The sequence below is a fragment of the Antechinus flavipes genome, chromosome 4, assembly GCF_016432865.1.
Source record: "Antechinus flavipes isolate AdamAnt ecotype Samford, QLD, Australia chromosome 4, AdamAnt_v2, whole genome shotgun sequence".
Taxonomy (NCBI): Eukaryota; Metazoa; Chordata; class Mammalia; order Dasyuromorphia; family Dasyuridae; genus Antechinus; species Antechinus flavipes.
The window spans coordinates 468,351,080-468,366,448 of record NC_067401.1 but is presented as its reverse complement, the minus strand read 5'-3'; the positions used below and the strand labels follow the sequence as shown (position 1 = coordinate 468,366,448).

Here is a 15,369-nt window from a genome sequence, read left to right as displayed (position 1 = left end):
GCAAAAAGTTAGAAATGGAGGAGATGCCCATCAATTAGGAAATAGCTGAACAAGTTGTGGCATATGAATGTGATGGAATGCTATGGTGCTATAAGAAATATGGGGCAATTAGGTGGGTAGAGCACCACCCCTGAAGTCAGGAGGACCTGAGTTCAGATCTGGTCTCAGACACTTAACACTTCCTAGTTGTGTGACCCTGGGCAAGTCACTTAACCCCAAATGCCTCAGCAAAAAAAAAAAATATAATAATAATAACAACAACAAGCAGCAGGCTGATTTCTGGAAAACCTGGAAAGATTTACATGAACTCATACAAAGTGAAATGAGCAGAACCAGATCACTGTGCACAATGAATACAATATTGTATGATGAAGAACTGGGAAAAATTAGCTATTCTGAGCAATAGAATGATGCAAGATAATTCTATTTTTTTTTTTTTTAATTTTTTTTTTTAAATTTTTTTATTTAATAATTACATTATATTTACACTCATTTCTGTTCCGATTTTTTTCCCCCTCCCTCCCTCCACCCCCTCCCCTAGATGGCAAGCAGTCCTTTATATGTTGGATATGTTGCAGTATATCCTAGATACAATATATGTTTGCAGAACCGAACAGTTCTCTTGTTGCGTAGGGAGAATTGGATTCAGAAGGTATAAATAATCCGGGAAGAGAAACAAAAATGCAGATAGTTCACATTCGTTTCCCAGTGTTCTTTCTTTGGGTGTAGCTGCTTTTGTCCGTCATTTATCAATTGAAACTCAGGTCTCTTTGTCAAAGAAATCCACTTCCATCAAAATATGTCCTCATACAATATCGTTGTCGAAGTGTATAATGATCTCCTGGTTCTGCTCATTTCACTTAGCATCAGTTCATGTAGGTCTCTCCAAGCCTCTCTGTATTCATCCTGCTGGTCATTTCTTACAGAACAATAATATTCCATAACATTCATATACCACAATTTACCCAGCCATTCTCCAATTGATGGGCATCCATTCATTTTCCAGTTTCTAGCCACTACAAACAGGGTCAGCTCTGCCTAAGAAGCCCTGAGGGATGGGAGAGAGGAGGGAGGGGAGCAGAGGAGATGAGGGACTGGGTGGACTGAGCAGAGGATGCTCTGAGGGACATTCTGGGGCTGCGAAGCCAGGGCAGAGAAGGTGCTGATTCTCACTGGGAGGCTGGCAAACCAGCCCTGCCCAAAGCCTGAGCCCCGGCCCTCCAAAGCGTCCTCTGCTGGCAGCTCGGCAGTGTGAGGAGCACCCTCCGCTGCCCAGTGGATGACAAGCCAGGTCCAGATGTATCTGCTCCCCCCCAAGAGGTGGGAGGCAGGAAAGGTGGAAGCTGGCCCGGTTCTCTCAGAGGAGGAGGAAAGGGTGGAGAAGTAAGGGGGAAGAAGGGAGGAGAGGGGAGGGAAACCCTCAAAAATAAAATCTGGAAACACAGAGAGAAATGGGATAATAGCAACAGAGAGAAGACAAATGTGCTCAACTCTTCGCTTTGTCCGCTTTCTCTGTCAAAAAAAACAATCTTTGGACTGGGAAGGAGTTAGCAAAAATGGGTAATAAACATTACCACAACCAACAAATCGGGAGCTAATAAGAGAGCGGATACCTGCCCGTGCTAAGTTCAAGATGTGGGGTCCAGCTGGCCCAGATCCCCAACTGAAGAAAGCTGGCAGATACGACAGTGGAGTAGAAGAAGAAGGGCTGTGCTCCCATCCCCCACCCTCACCCCCATCCCAACAAAGGGATACGGCATCTGAAAGCCCCAGCTCAAGTCTGATTCCCGGGGAATTTCAACAGCTCCTGGCAGTGAGTGTGGCTTCTTCATGGCAAGCCTTAGGAAGCAACATCATCAATCCAAGAAACAAGAAAAGCGTAAAGGCATTTCCTTTATTGCAAGGTTCCTGACAAAGGAAATACACAGAGAACTGAGTCCCATTTATAAGAAAAGGAGCCGTTCTCCAATAAGGGAGAGTCAAACTCAACTTTCAGACCAAGAAATCGAAGCTCTCTGTAGTCAATGAAAAAATGCTCTGAATCACCACGGATGAGAGAAATGCACATTCAAGCAACTCTGAGAACCCACCTCACACTTATCACATCACCTGATGACAGAAAAGGAAAATGACTAAATCTGAAGGGTGTGTGGGAAAACTGGGACGCTAATGCATTGTTGATGGAGTTGTAAACTGATTCCAGCAATTCTGGAGAGCACTATGGTTCTATGGGTGGGTAGCCTGAATAAATCAAAAAATTATATATATTTTTTGAAAATTATTTACAGCAACTCTTATTTTTGTGGTGGCAAAAAGTTAGAAATGGAAGAGATGCCCATCAATTAGGAAATAGCTGAACAAGTTGTGGCATATGAATGTGATGGAATGCTATGGTGCTATAAGAAATATGGGGCAATTAGGTGGGTAGAGCACCACCCCTGAAGTCAGGAGGACCTGAGTTCAGATCTGGTCTCAGACACTTAACACTTCCTAGTTGTGTGACCCTGGGCAAGTCACTTAACCCCAAATGCCTCAGCAAAAAAAAAAAATATATAATAATAATAACAACAACAAGCAGCAGGCTGATTTCTGGAAAACCTGGAAAGATTTACATGAACTCATACAAAGTGAAATGAGCAGAACCAGATCACTGTGCACAATGAATACAATATTGTATGATGAAGAACTGGGAAAAATTAGCTATTCTGAGCAATAGAATGATGCAAGATAATTCTAAAAGACTCATGAATAAAAATGCTATCTATCTCCAGAGAAAGAACTGAGGCTGAATGGAGATAAAAACATTATTTTTCACTTTATTTATTATTATTTATTATATTGTTATTATTTTAATTAATATATTATGTATTATTCACTTATTATTTATTTGTACATGGAATTTGTTTTTTGGTTTGAGGGGAAGGGGAAGGTGCCTATTTTCTTTCACCACATGACCAAAATAGAAACATATATTGATAACTGTATTATGTATAGCCTATATAAAACATTACCATCAGGGGTGGAGTATAGAAAGAGAAGGAAGGAAGAGAATTTGGAACTCAGAATTAAAAAAAAAAAAAGCTAATGTTAAAAATTGTTTTTATATGTAATTGGAAAGAATTACTATTCAAAAAAAGTTAGAAAAATACATTTACCAACTATGGATGGGATATGAGTTCATGACCAGACAAAGAATAGAGATGATCTTAAAAAAGAAAAGGAAAAATTCTGATTACATAAAGTTGAAAAGGTTTTGTACAAATAAAATCAATACAATTAAAATTAGAAGATTTTAAGTTAATTGAGGGAAAAATCTTTCCAACGAATTTCTCCAATTAAGTACAATAACCAAGATATATACGGAAATTATTCAAATATAAAAATATGTCAGTTATTGCCCAATAACTAAATGGTCAAAATATCCAAATATCTCAAAGAAAGAAATCCAAGAGAGCAACTGTCATATAAAAACAGTACAAATCACAAATAATTAGAAGAAAGCAAATCAAAACAAATCTGTTTAAGACAAGCATGGTGGTGAAGTGCTGGTGCAGTTGTGAATTGGTCTAGCCATTCTCGAAAACAATTTGAAACTATCTTCAAAAAGACATTACTGAAAACTCTTTGACTCAATGACACTATTACCAGGCCTATTCCCTAAAGATATCCTCATACAGACAAAAATAATTATAATTGTTCTTTATGTAACATTAAAGAACTGAAAACTAAGGGGACACCCATCAACTGATGAATGGCTGAACAAACTAGGGGATATGAATGCAATAGAAATGATTATGCTATAAAAAATAAAGGACAAAAGGAATAGTTTCAGAGAACCCTACAATTTTTTCTATGAACTGATGTAAAGTCGAATGAGCAAAACCAAGAGAACAATTTAACATAACAATACTGTCGAGACATAGCAATAATAATTGCTAACATTTATCTAGGTTTTAAGGTTGACCATGAATGTTACATACATTATCTCACTTGACCTTAATAATTCTGATCAATTAAATGATCAAGCATGATTCCCAAAAAACAGTGATGAAGCATACTCCCCACTTATACACTTTAGGATATGGCAAAGGAGTAGATTTGTTTTGCTTAACTAAGTATATTTATCACAAGGAAAAAAAAATACTAGAACATTATGAAATAACTTTGATTCTTTTTTTAAACTAAGTATAGTATATAACTACACTGGTAGGGAATTGATAGATAGTTGACCTGAATTATAATAAATTACTCTTGTTAGTTGATCAGAGAGATATAAGATAGGTCAGTGATGTCAAACCCAAACAGAAATATATCTGTAGTTCACATATTGACTTTTATCGTTGTTCCATAGTTTCAGTCACGTTCAATCCTTCATGAGCTCATTTGGGGTTTTCTTGGCAAAGATACAAGACTACTTCACCATTTCCCTCTCCAGCTCACTTTACAAATGAGGAAACTGAGGCAAACAGGATGAAATGACTTCCCCATAGTCCTCCAGCTAGAAAGTCTCAAAAGTCAGATGAGCTCAGAAGATGAATCTTCCAGACTCCAGCTTTAACACTCTACAAATGAACATTTCCTATATTATATTATGCTTTTATTTATCCTATTAAACATTTCCAAATTAAATTCAGATTCTATAGTTGCTTCTCTGAATGTGGATAACATTTTCCATCATGAGTCTTTTGGAATTGTCTCTGAACTGAGAACAGCCAAGTCTATAAAGCTGATCATCCACCCAATACTGCTGTTACTGTGTATAATGTTTTCCTGGTTCTGCTTGCTTCATTCACCATCAGTTCTTGTAAGTCCAGGTTTTTCTGAAATCCACCTGCGCATCATTTCTAATAGAACAACAGTATTCCATTACATTCATAAGAGAGTTTGTTCAGCCGTTCTCCAATTGATGAATATCCACTCAATTTCCAATTCTCTGTCACCACAAAAAAAGCTGCTATAAATATTCTTGTACATGTGGATTCATTTCTCTTTTTTATGATCTCTTTGGGAAACACCCTCAGGAGTAGTATCACTGTATCAAAAGGCATGGTGTGATATTAGGCCTTTGGTCATAGTTTGAAATTGCTCTCCAGAATTGTTGGATCAGTTCACGACTCACAGTGATCATCAGTGTTCCAATGTCCCACATCTTCTCCAACATTTGTCATTTTCCTTTTCTGTCATATTAGCCGATCTGATAGGTATGAGATGGTGCCTCAGAGTTGTTTCCATTTACATTTCTCTAGTCAATAGTGATTTGGAGCATTTTTTCATATGACTGAAGATAACTCTAATTTCTTCATCTGAAAACTGCCCATTCATATCCTTTGACCATTTATCAATTGGGGAATGACTTGTATTCATATAAATTTGACTTTATACATTCAGGCAACAATTCTTAGTGCTATCTATACATGGAATAATGTGACCAAGTTAAAAATACAGGCCTATTTTAGTTATACCTGACCAGGCAAGCACTAGGAAATCAAGTTCCCCAGTGTTTTAGCAGAATAAATGAAGACTGTTTGTTCTTGCATGTGTAGATGCTGCAGATTTCCATAAAATAAAATCTCTGATGATTGGAAAATTCCACCACCCTAAAGTTTTCAAAGGTGTCATACAATTTGCCTGTTACATAGAGCACAAACTGAAGACTGAATAAATAAATTTCCATTCAGTGGATCCATCATTTTTTTTAATATTCTTAGTGATTATTTCAAAAAGTGTATTCAACAGGAACAAAGCTAATTTGTGGTTACAGCATCACAGATCTCACCCTGAGAAAATGAGAAGCTGAGAAGTTTTTTTTTTTTTTAACCATTTACTATTCTTAATATGACCTCAGAGATTCAACTTCTGAATCATAAGAAACATCATAGAAGAGAGTCGGCGACAAAAGTAGATTTTTCCTCATCCCAGGACATGCCAGATAACAGAATTAACTGTAAACAACATGAGAAGAGAAATTTCTGGCTTAAAAGCTTCTCTACTCACCTGAGGTATAAGTCGGTCCAAGTGCTCAGCTCGGTTCTCATGAGAGGGATGTGTTGACAGCCATTCTGGTAACTTAGGGTCCCCCAAAATCTTATCTGCAAACTCCAACTGTTGCCAAAACACTGCGCTCGCTCTGACATCCACACAAGCCTGCAAGTTAAATGTAGAAGACCAGGAAATTAGGTTAACTCTCTAATGATACATCAGGGAAAAAAAATACACAAAATACATTACAGGAGAAAATGTACATATATAAGGTAGGGGAAGGGAAAAAAACTACATTATTTATAGTAGTATCACTGCACGCACATCGTCAGAATATAAGCTCTGCTGACATGCACAGTGTACAGGAGAAAGTGATGGCCTGGGAGGCAGAAAAGCTAAGTTCCAATATTATCTCTGCTGTTGGCTACCCAGGTGGCCTTGCATCTATAGTTACCTCCCTTCTCCTTTGCAAAAGGAGGAAACTGGACTGGAGATGTCTCTAGGGTCCCATCTAACTTTAGATGACCATGAAACGTGAAGTGAATGGCTCTAAAAGTCATATTTTTAAATGACTAGAATATCAGCATAACCTTATCCATATGAAAATGTCCTTAGTAAATATTGTAATAAAGAAGTTACAACATTTTGTATCTAAAACTTTTTCCTTTATTCTAAGAAATCTAAGTTCGAAATGATCCCAGCACTGGCCAGAAATACAAATCCTGTAATAGTGACAAAGCTGAAGAAAAGTCACCCCACTGAAAGCTGCCGCTGCTCCTGACTCTGCACTACCAAAGCATCGTGTACGAAAACATTCAAAACCTAAAGGAGGAAAGGATTTAGAACTAAGCGCAGCACAACATCCTACTTTCGATTTAAATGACAAGATCTCCAATGTCTGTTTGTGACCCAAGTAAAGAAAATGCCAACTAATTTCCTTCATCAACTACAATTAAGCTACTGCTGGGAACAAAGCCTATTTTATATGCAGCTAAAATGCAAAAAATAACCAGATTTGTTCCTTCAAATCCAGCTCACCCCCTTTTCCACAACCCAAGAAAAGTCACTAAAACACCACTGGTACAAAAGTGTAAAATGCTGCTTCCAAAAGTTTTCATGAAACCAAAAGATGGCATGAAAATAAGTGACTAGATTATAATCTCCTATTCCCTAGGACAGCACAATACTATGTTTTTAAAAATGCCTGGGAAAAAACCAGGATAATCAGTAAGTAACCCCGGGCAGTTCATGAGGCTCCTGGGTGGATCAAGTTTGTCTGGAATATCCCAAAAGGACGTCACTATATCGTTCATGTCTTGCTCAGCACACAAAGAGTTAATCAAAGAACAACTAAATTATGTCACTGTTTCAATCTCTAACAAACACAGCTGAAGACAATCTTTAAAGTAATACTTGGTATGCAGAGTACATCAGAGGAACAAATTAATCATCCCAACACACTAAGATTCCAAAAGGAACTGAGACATCTGTTTGAAAATTAAGATGGAGGTATCCTTGTATCTCTATACTTTGCAAAACTAATTACAAAGACACACTAAAGGAAGGTGAAATTTTGAAAATGAATATGTCACTTATATTTATTCTCTCCATTTATAAAAAATAAAAATGGCCTGGATTAGATACGAAAATAGTCATTTTTAAAATGAAGTGGCTGCTTGCCACCAGTTCAATTCACTTTTCTAAATAGGAATTGGAGGATGTGAGGTGCAAGTAGGAGAAAGTCTCCACCAACAAGTGTGGAAATCATAAGAGGGGAGGAAGAATGAGAACCAATTTCCCTCTTTAAGCTGGGGGCCAAAATGCTCCCACGATGACCTCTACATGAGGAGGCCTTTTCCTTTTCGGGGCACTCACCCTGGCCGACAAGCACAGTCCCGAACCAGTGGGCCACCTGGTCTTGTCGCAAATGATGATGACGTGGATGGGATAAGCAGGATCCAATTTAAGTCAACCTGGATTATACCTGGGGCCTAGAATACTCTGCAGTTTGTCTGACAAATTCAGAATCCAGGGGGCTATGACTAGCATTATCAGGCTTGAAGCCAGTCGTCTAAGAGCAGCAGCGCACAATACCTGAGGAGAGTGAGAGAGGGCTCCGGAAGTCACACGCATAGCTACTCCAGACAAGCACAGGCTACAGCCAGAGAAATCCAAAAAGGGAAGCTGCCCCTGCTTCCCGAGGACGGCTTCTGCCCATCCTCCCCCCAGGTGGCCCCCAGAAGCCACGTAGCAGATACTTGCCCCCGTCAGAGGCTCTGGCAACCTTTCTGTGGTTTTACCTTTACCAGCTCCAGCGAAAGCACAAAGCCTGCCCTTCACTTCAGCCTCCAGATCTCAAAAAGGCCTGAGGTACAACCTACGCCATCCCTCCCCTCCCCCCCCCCAGTTCTTTCACCAGGGAGGACGCTGATGGCCAGAGTCTCACACACGGTGGCAGAAGCTCATTAGGCAGCTGAAGTGAGGAAAGGCCTGAGCCGGGAAGCTCTCTTGGGTCTGTTCCCCGCAGGTGTCGCCCCAAGCTAATGCACCCGAGGAGGGGAAATTCCACCCAAGGTGGAATATTCCAATGCAGGCAGGAAATCCAAAAAGAAAAAGTGCTGGGACATTGGTACACCTGAGTTTTATTCCTGTTCAGAGACAGCCCACTTTCTCCACCCCCATCGGAAGCCTCATTATTTGTTTTATATCATTTTTGCAATTTCTAGTTTACCTGATCAGCCCTTCCGCCGGACACTTCTAGGTGTCCACTCTTGGCTGGGTCATCTATTTCTGGCTAGTCACGTGACAACTTTTTGGGGGCAACTGCAGCATTAATAATGAGAGCTATTTAATTGTACACTATTTCAAAGTCCTTTTGTACAGCAAAATAACTGTTTGGACATGTATATACATATTGTATTTAACTTATACTTTAACATATTTAACATGTATTGCTCTACCTGCCATCTGGGGGAGGGGATGGGAGAAGGAGGGGAAAAATTGGAACAAAAGGATTTGCAACCGTCGATGCTGAAAAATTACCCATGCATATAATTTGTAAATAAAAAGCTATAATAACAAAATAATGAGAGCTACTGACAAATAATCATATCTATTTGCAAATCACAATCAACGTTAGTTGATGCTGTTCTTTTAACTTAAAAGTTGAGATCTATCAGATCTAATTCTAGAATCAAAATTCTATTTGCACCCAGTCTGGAAGGGACGCAAAGAACCCACACTAGGGGGTTTGTAATTCGTGCCATATTAGTTTTAAAACCCGCCTTGCTGGTTAACCATCGCATTCACTATCACGGCAATACCTATCCGAGCCAATAACATCTCTTAGGTGCCCACAAAGTGCCAGGCACCGTGCTACGCACTAGGGATAGAATCCCCAATTGATACAAGGAGATTTCAAGAGGACACAAAGAACCTTAGATTTAACGTGTGATTGATCTAGATCATCCGGCAGCTAAATCCAAAGACGTCCATGGGACCATCTCATTTCCCCGGATCCCCGACCAGTCCCCAGCTGATGTTATGAATCACCTGGAGCTGTAGAACATGACTCCGTCACCAGGGAATCTACAACTATTCATCACTAAAATGCTCTCCTGACAAGCCCCTCTCGGTCTTCCCTCTTTGGGTTTCCTGCTGCATCAGGACTGATTTCCCAAGCCGGCTCCGGTGTGACAAGCAAGCTGGAACCAGGAGCGAGTCAGGGCCTGAGAGCCTCGGTTTTCCCTCTCTAGAATGGGGACACAGTGGGGAAGGCCTGGACCGTCTCCGGGGCTCCGGTGGATTCCTGAACCTGTCCTCCACTTCCCTCCTCTCCTCACTAGATGGTGCTGTCTTCACAGTTTTACAGCCTGGAAGGAGCAGAAGCAGCGCCAGGTTTTCTACCTCAGACGGAGGGAAGGCTCTGAAGGCCGTTAGAGGAGGCCTCCAGCTGGTGCTCCCGGCCCAGACGCTGTGGGAAGCTCGCGAGCCCCAGTCTGACCCTCACTTCCTCAGCCCTGGGCCGGCTCCCCGATTTCCTCCACGCTAAGTGGGTGGCCCTGAACTAGCTGCTTCACTTCTCTGAGGCCCGGGGAGCCCATCCCAAACCGCCTGGAGGACGGCAGGTGGCAAGTGGGGACACTGGCTCCCCGAGGCTGTGTCTGCCAGCTCGGACAAGCACGAAGGAAGCAAGCCTGCGCCGGGGCCGCGGCCTTGGTCAGCGGAGAGAGCAGCCCTGGCAGTGGGGTCCCGGGCTCCCCAGGACAGGGATGCTCCACTCACTGACAGCATCTGCTCAGAGGAGGTGGGAGCCATGATGGAGGCCGAAGGCCCAGGTTAGGGATGAGCACAGGAGCCCGCGCCCACAGGCCTCTGATTCCCCCGTGCCTCCCGGGGAGCTCTCAGCCTGCCTCCAACAAGCAGAGCCGAGGGCTGACCCTGTGTGACACGAAGCGGGCCGAGCACCTCCTTCCTCTGCCACCAGTGGGGGGAAGCTTCTCTGCCAAGGCATGTGGCCACCGGGAGCACAAGTTCACGGGCGCAGGGCAGAATATCAGGGGCACATAAGGGACTTTTCAATCTGGACAGTAATTATATAAGATCACTTTCCAAGTGGTTTAAAAACAATGCTTCAAGGGCATCTGCATTTATTTTTTAAAATATACGTCATCTCTGAGATACCACTACACACCTGTCAGATTGGCTAAGATGACAGGAAAAAATAATGATGAATGTTGGAGGGGATGCGGGAAAACTGGGACACTAATGTATTGTTGGTGGAGTTGTGAACGAATCCAACCATTCTGGAGAGCAATCTGGAATTATGCCCAAAAAGTTATCACACTGTGCATCCCCTTTGATCCAGCAGTGTTTCTACTGGGCTTATACCCCAAAGAGATACTAAAGAAGGGAAAGGGACCTGTATGTGCCAAAATGTTTGTGGCAGCCCTGTTTGTAGTGGCCAGAAACTGGAAAATGAATGGATGCCCATCAATTGGAGAATGGCTGGGTAAATTGTGGTATATGAACGTTATGGAATATTATTGCTCTACCTGCCATCTGGGGGAGGGGATGGGAGAAGGAGGGGAAAAATTGGAACAAAAGGATTTGCAACCGTCGATGCTGAAAAATTACCCATGCATATAATTTGTAAATAAAAAGCTATAATAACAAAATAATGAGAGCTATTTAATTGTACACTATTTCAAAGTCCTTTTGTACAGCAAAATAACTGTTTGGACATGTATATACATATTGTATTTAACTTATACTTTAACATATTTAACATGTATTGCTCTACCTGCCATCTGGGGGAGGGGATGGGAGAAGGAGGGGAAAAATTGGAACAAAAGGATTTGCAACCGTCGATGCTGAAAAATTACCCATGCATATAATTTGTAAATAAAAAGCTATAATAACAAAATAATGAGAGCTATTTAATTGTACACTATTTCAAAGTCCTTTTGTACAGCAAAATAACTGTTTGGACATGTATATACATATTGTATTTAACTTATACTTTAACATATTTAACATGTATTGCTCTACCTGCCATCTGGGGGAGGGGATGGGAGAAGGAGGGGAAAAATTGGAACAAAAGGATTTGCAACCGTCGATGCTGAAAAATTACCCATGCATATAATTTGTAAATAAAAAGCTATAATAACAAAATAATGAGAGCTATTTAATTGTACACTATTTCAAAGTCCTTTTGTACAGCAAAATAACTGTTTGGACATGTATATACATATTGTATTTAACTTATACTTTAACATATTTAACATGTATTGCTCTACCTGCCATCTGGGGGAGGGGATGGGAGAAGGAGGGGAAAAATTGGAACAAAAGGATTTGCAACCGTCGATGCTGAAAAATTACCCATGCATATAATTTGTAAATAAAAAGCTATAATAACAAAATAATGAGAGCTATTTAATTGTACACTATTTCAAAGTCCTTTTGTACAGCAAAATAACTGTTTGGACATGTATATACATATTGTATTTAACTTATACTTTAACATATTTAACATGTATTGCTCTACCTGCCATCTGGGGGAGGGGATGGGAGAAGGAGGGGAAAAATTGGAACAAAAGGATTTGCAACCGTCGATGCTGAAAAATTACCCATGCATATAATTTGTAAATAAAAAGCTATAATAACAAAATAATGAGAGCTATTTAATTGTACACTATTTCAAAGTCCTTTTGTACAGCAAAATAACTGTTTGGACATGTATATACATATTGTATTTAACTTATACTTTAACATATTTAACATGTATTGCTCTACCTGCCATCTGGGGGAGGGGATGGGAGAAGGAGGGGAAAAATTGGAACAGAAATGAGTGCAAGGGATAATGTTGTAAAAAAAAAATTACCCTGGCATGGATTCTGTCAATATAAAGTAATTATTAAATAAAAATTTTTTAAAAATAAAATAAAATAAAATATACGTCATTAACATTCTCACTCTTTGTTGTTTTTTTTTGCATTTTGTTTTCTTACTCATTTTCTTTCCTTTTTGATCTGGTCTTTCATGTATAGCAAGATAACTGTATAAATATGTTTACATATATTGGATTGCTTGTCATCTAGGGGAGGGGGTGGGGGGAAGGAGGAGAAAATTTGGAACACAAAGCTAGGTAATGGTCAGTGTTGAAAAATTATCCGTGCATATGTTTTGAAAATAAAAAGCTTTAATAAAAAATAAAATAAAATAAAACATATGTTATATGCATAAGAGTTGGTGTCCACTCATAAAAATCAATCATCAAAAGAAAGGCGATCCTCAGAGGAAAGAGGAATAATTGTTCCGGACAAGCACCCGCTTTCCCTCAATAAATACACAAGGGCCTCTACTGGACAACATTAATCCCAAACCACAAGGCTTGTCGGCCACGGCCCAGTCAGAACAGACCCTGGGCACGACTCCTTCTCAAGGCCACGGGCACATACGGACCCTCCTTGGGGCAGCACCATTTGGGCTGTAACTAACAACCCTGTAGGCACATTTGAAAATATTCCTTACAAACTACAACAGATAAGGGGAACGTATGGATTCTCCACAAGTTCCATAACCTGGATTCTTTTTTTTTTTTTTTTTTTTTTGGGGGGGGGGGGGGGGTGGGGAGGGACATGGGGAGAATAAGAGAAGTAACACTTGTTTTATTTGCTGGGTCATGCTAAAGTTCATATTGATTGGATGGAGTAACTTGAGAGTTCATCATGTATTGGATTATTTGCGCAAGATGTGCACAACCTTGGAGAGGGATTGTTATCCTCAGGAATGAGTGACAGATCATCTACAAAATAAAATCCAAATTTGGAGAGGCAAGAGGCAGCATGAAACAGTGGAGAGAGCATGGGGCAGAGAGTCCTCAGATGGGGTCTTGAGCTTACTGGAGAGGTGACTCAGTCTGCTTGAGACATTGCTTCCTCCCCTGTAAAATGGGAATGCTGGTAATTGCCCACCCACTTCCCAGGGTCACTGTGCTATAAAATGTGAGTCTGCATAAGCGAATATTTATGCTAATGTAACCCATGACCCTTATTTTAAGAGAAATCAAATAGAAGAATGATACAATTCCATACTTGTCTGGCTCTTGACGGATCATCAGCCCTTTTTTTCCTGTTTCTTTTTTATTTTCCTTCTCTCATTCATACTCTCTTCCTCCTTCTCCTCCTCCTCCTCCTCTTCCTCCTCCTCCTTCTTCCCCTCCCTCTCCCTCTTCCTCTCCCTCTTCCTCTCCCTGTCTCTCTCTCTCTCTCTCTTCTCTTCTCTTCTCTTCTCTTCTCTTCTCTTCTCTTCTTTCTCTCTTTCTCTCTCTCTCTCTCTCTCTCTCTCTCAGCTTTTGGCTGCTGACATTATTCTTTGCCCTCCGTTCTCGAAAATGGCTATGAGTAAGGTTAGATTTTAGTGAGGGAGGGCTAGACACAGTCACAAGCCTCATTTTCTCCTCCAGAGCCATCAGGGGCTAGGGGCCAGGTAGAGATCAGATGACTAGAGCTGTTGTCGCAGTGCCTGAAGAGCTGAAAATCAGCTCCACTGAAAATCAGTGCCAAAATCCAAACGACCTGAGTTCAAATCCAGCCTCAGACATTCACTCCCTGTGTGATCTTGGCCAAGTCACTTCATATCTTTCTGCCTCAGCTTCTTTATCTGTAAAATAAGGATAGTAAAAGCACCAACCTCCCAGGGTTGTTGGAAGGATCTAACGAGATAATTATTGTAAAAATATTTAACACAGTGTCTGACACATAGTAGGTGCTATTTAAGTGGGGAGGGGAAGGAGGGAAGAGAAGGAGGAGGAAGAAAAGGACGAGGAGGAGAAGGAAAAGGAGGAGGAGGAGGAGGAGGAGGAGAGGAGGAAGAAGAGAAAGAATTTCATCCACTCCTATAGGTTCAATGATCATTTCTATGCAGAGAACTCCCAGATGTACAGAAAATAGTCGAATAAATATTTATCGGATTCATTTCCTGTCTGTCTCTTGAGACTGGTCATCCATCACCAGCTCCCTACTGGACATTTCAAACCAGATGTCCCACAGACACCTCCCCTCCCCCAGATCCAAACTAAAATCCATTATCTCTTCCCCAGAACCCACAGCACTTCCAAATTTTCCTCTAATGCTGAGGATGCCCTAGTGTCTCCTCCCCCGGCTTTGCAGGCTCTCCCTCTCCAGTCGGCTGCCGAGTCTTCCCCATCTGTCCTCAGCTCTGCCCTCACCCAGCCACCTCTCCTCAGGGCAGAAATCGGCTCCTGCAGGACATTCCCCGCCTCAGGCCTCTGCCCTCTCAACAGAAGGGCCAAAGCAAAGTCTCCACAGCACCGGCCAGGCCATGGCAGCGTCCTGCTCGTGAAACACCAATGGCTTCCTACCGCCTTGAAGGTCCCTGTCCCCTCCCGCCAGACCAGCCTTCCTGCTGAGGCTGCAGCACGTTCTTTCCCATCCCCGGTCCCCACTCCCTGCAATCACCTTCCTCTTGCTCATCTCAACCTCTTTCAGTCCATGAGGACATCCTGAATCCCACCCCCAGGGCCACCATTTCCTCAGAGAGGCTCAGAATACACTTTCATGTGTATCCGCCTTCATATCCACTGATTTCAAGGCCAGCGCCTGGCACTCAGCAGGAACTAAATAAATGCTCCCTGATGTGGGTCTCACTCAGTGCAGAGTTGGGTAAATGACTTGGGCACGGTCACAGCGGAGTAAGTTCTTGGGGCAGGATCTGGACACAATTCAGCTGCTCCCAAGTCTAAGATTTCACTGATTCCACCCCACTGCCTCCGGAGACACTGTCCCAGAAGGGACAGTGAGGGCACAAGTTCATGAAGCACCCTCCTTGCCCACGGGGCTCCAGCCAGAAAATCAAACTGCTCTTTGA

The 15,369-nt window shown here is 41.6% G+C and overlaps 1 protein-coding gene across 1 annotated transcript in view; it reads right to left on the bottom strand.

The window, feature by feature from the left end:
- The window catches only part of OMA1 (OMA1 zinc metallopeptidase), a 76,779-nt gene that overhangs the window by 18,484 nt on the left and 42,926 nt on the right, over nucleotides 1–15,369 (bottom strand). Inside the window, exon 9 of the mRNA XM_051999577.1 lies at nucleotides 5,995–6,144. Coding sequence (XP_051855537.1) covers nucleotides 5,995–6,144 — 150 coding nt within the window. The remainder of the gene's footprint in view (nucleotides 1–5,994; nucleotides 6,145–15,369) is intronic.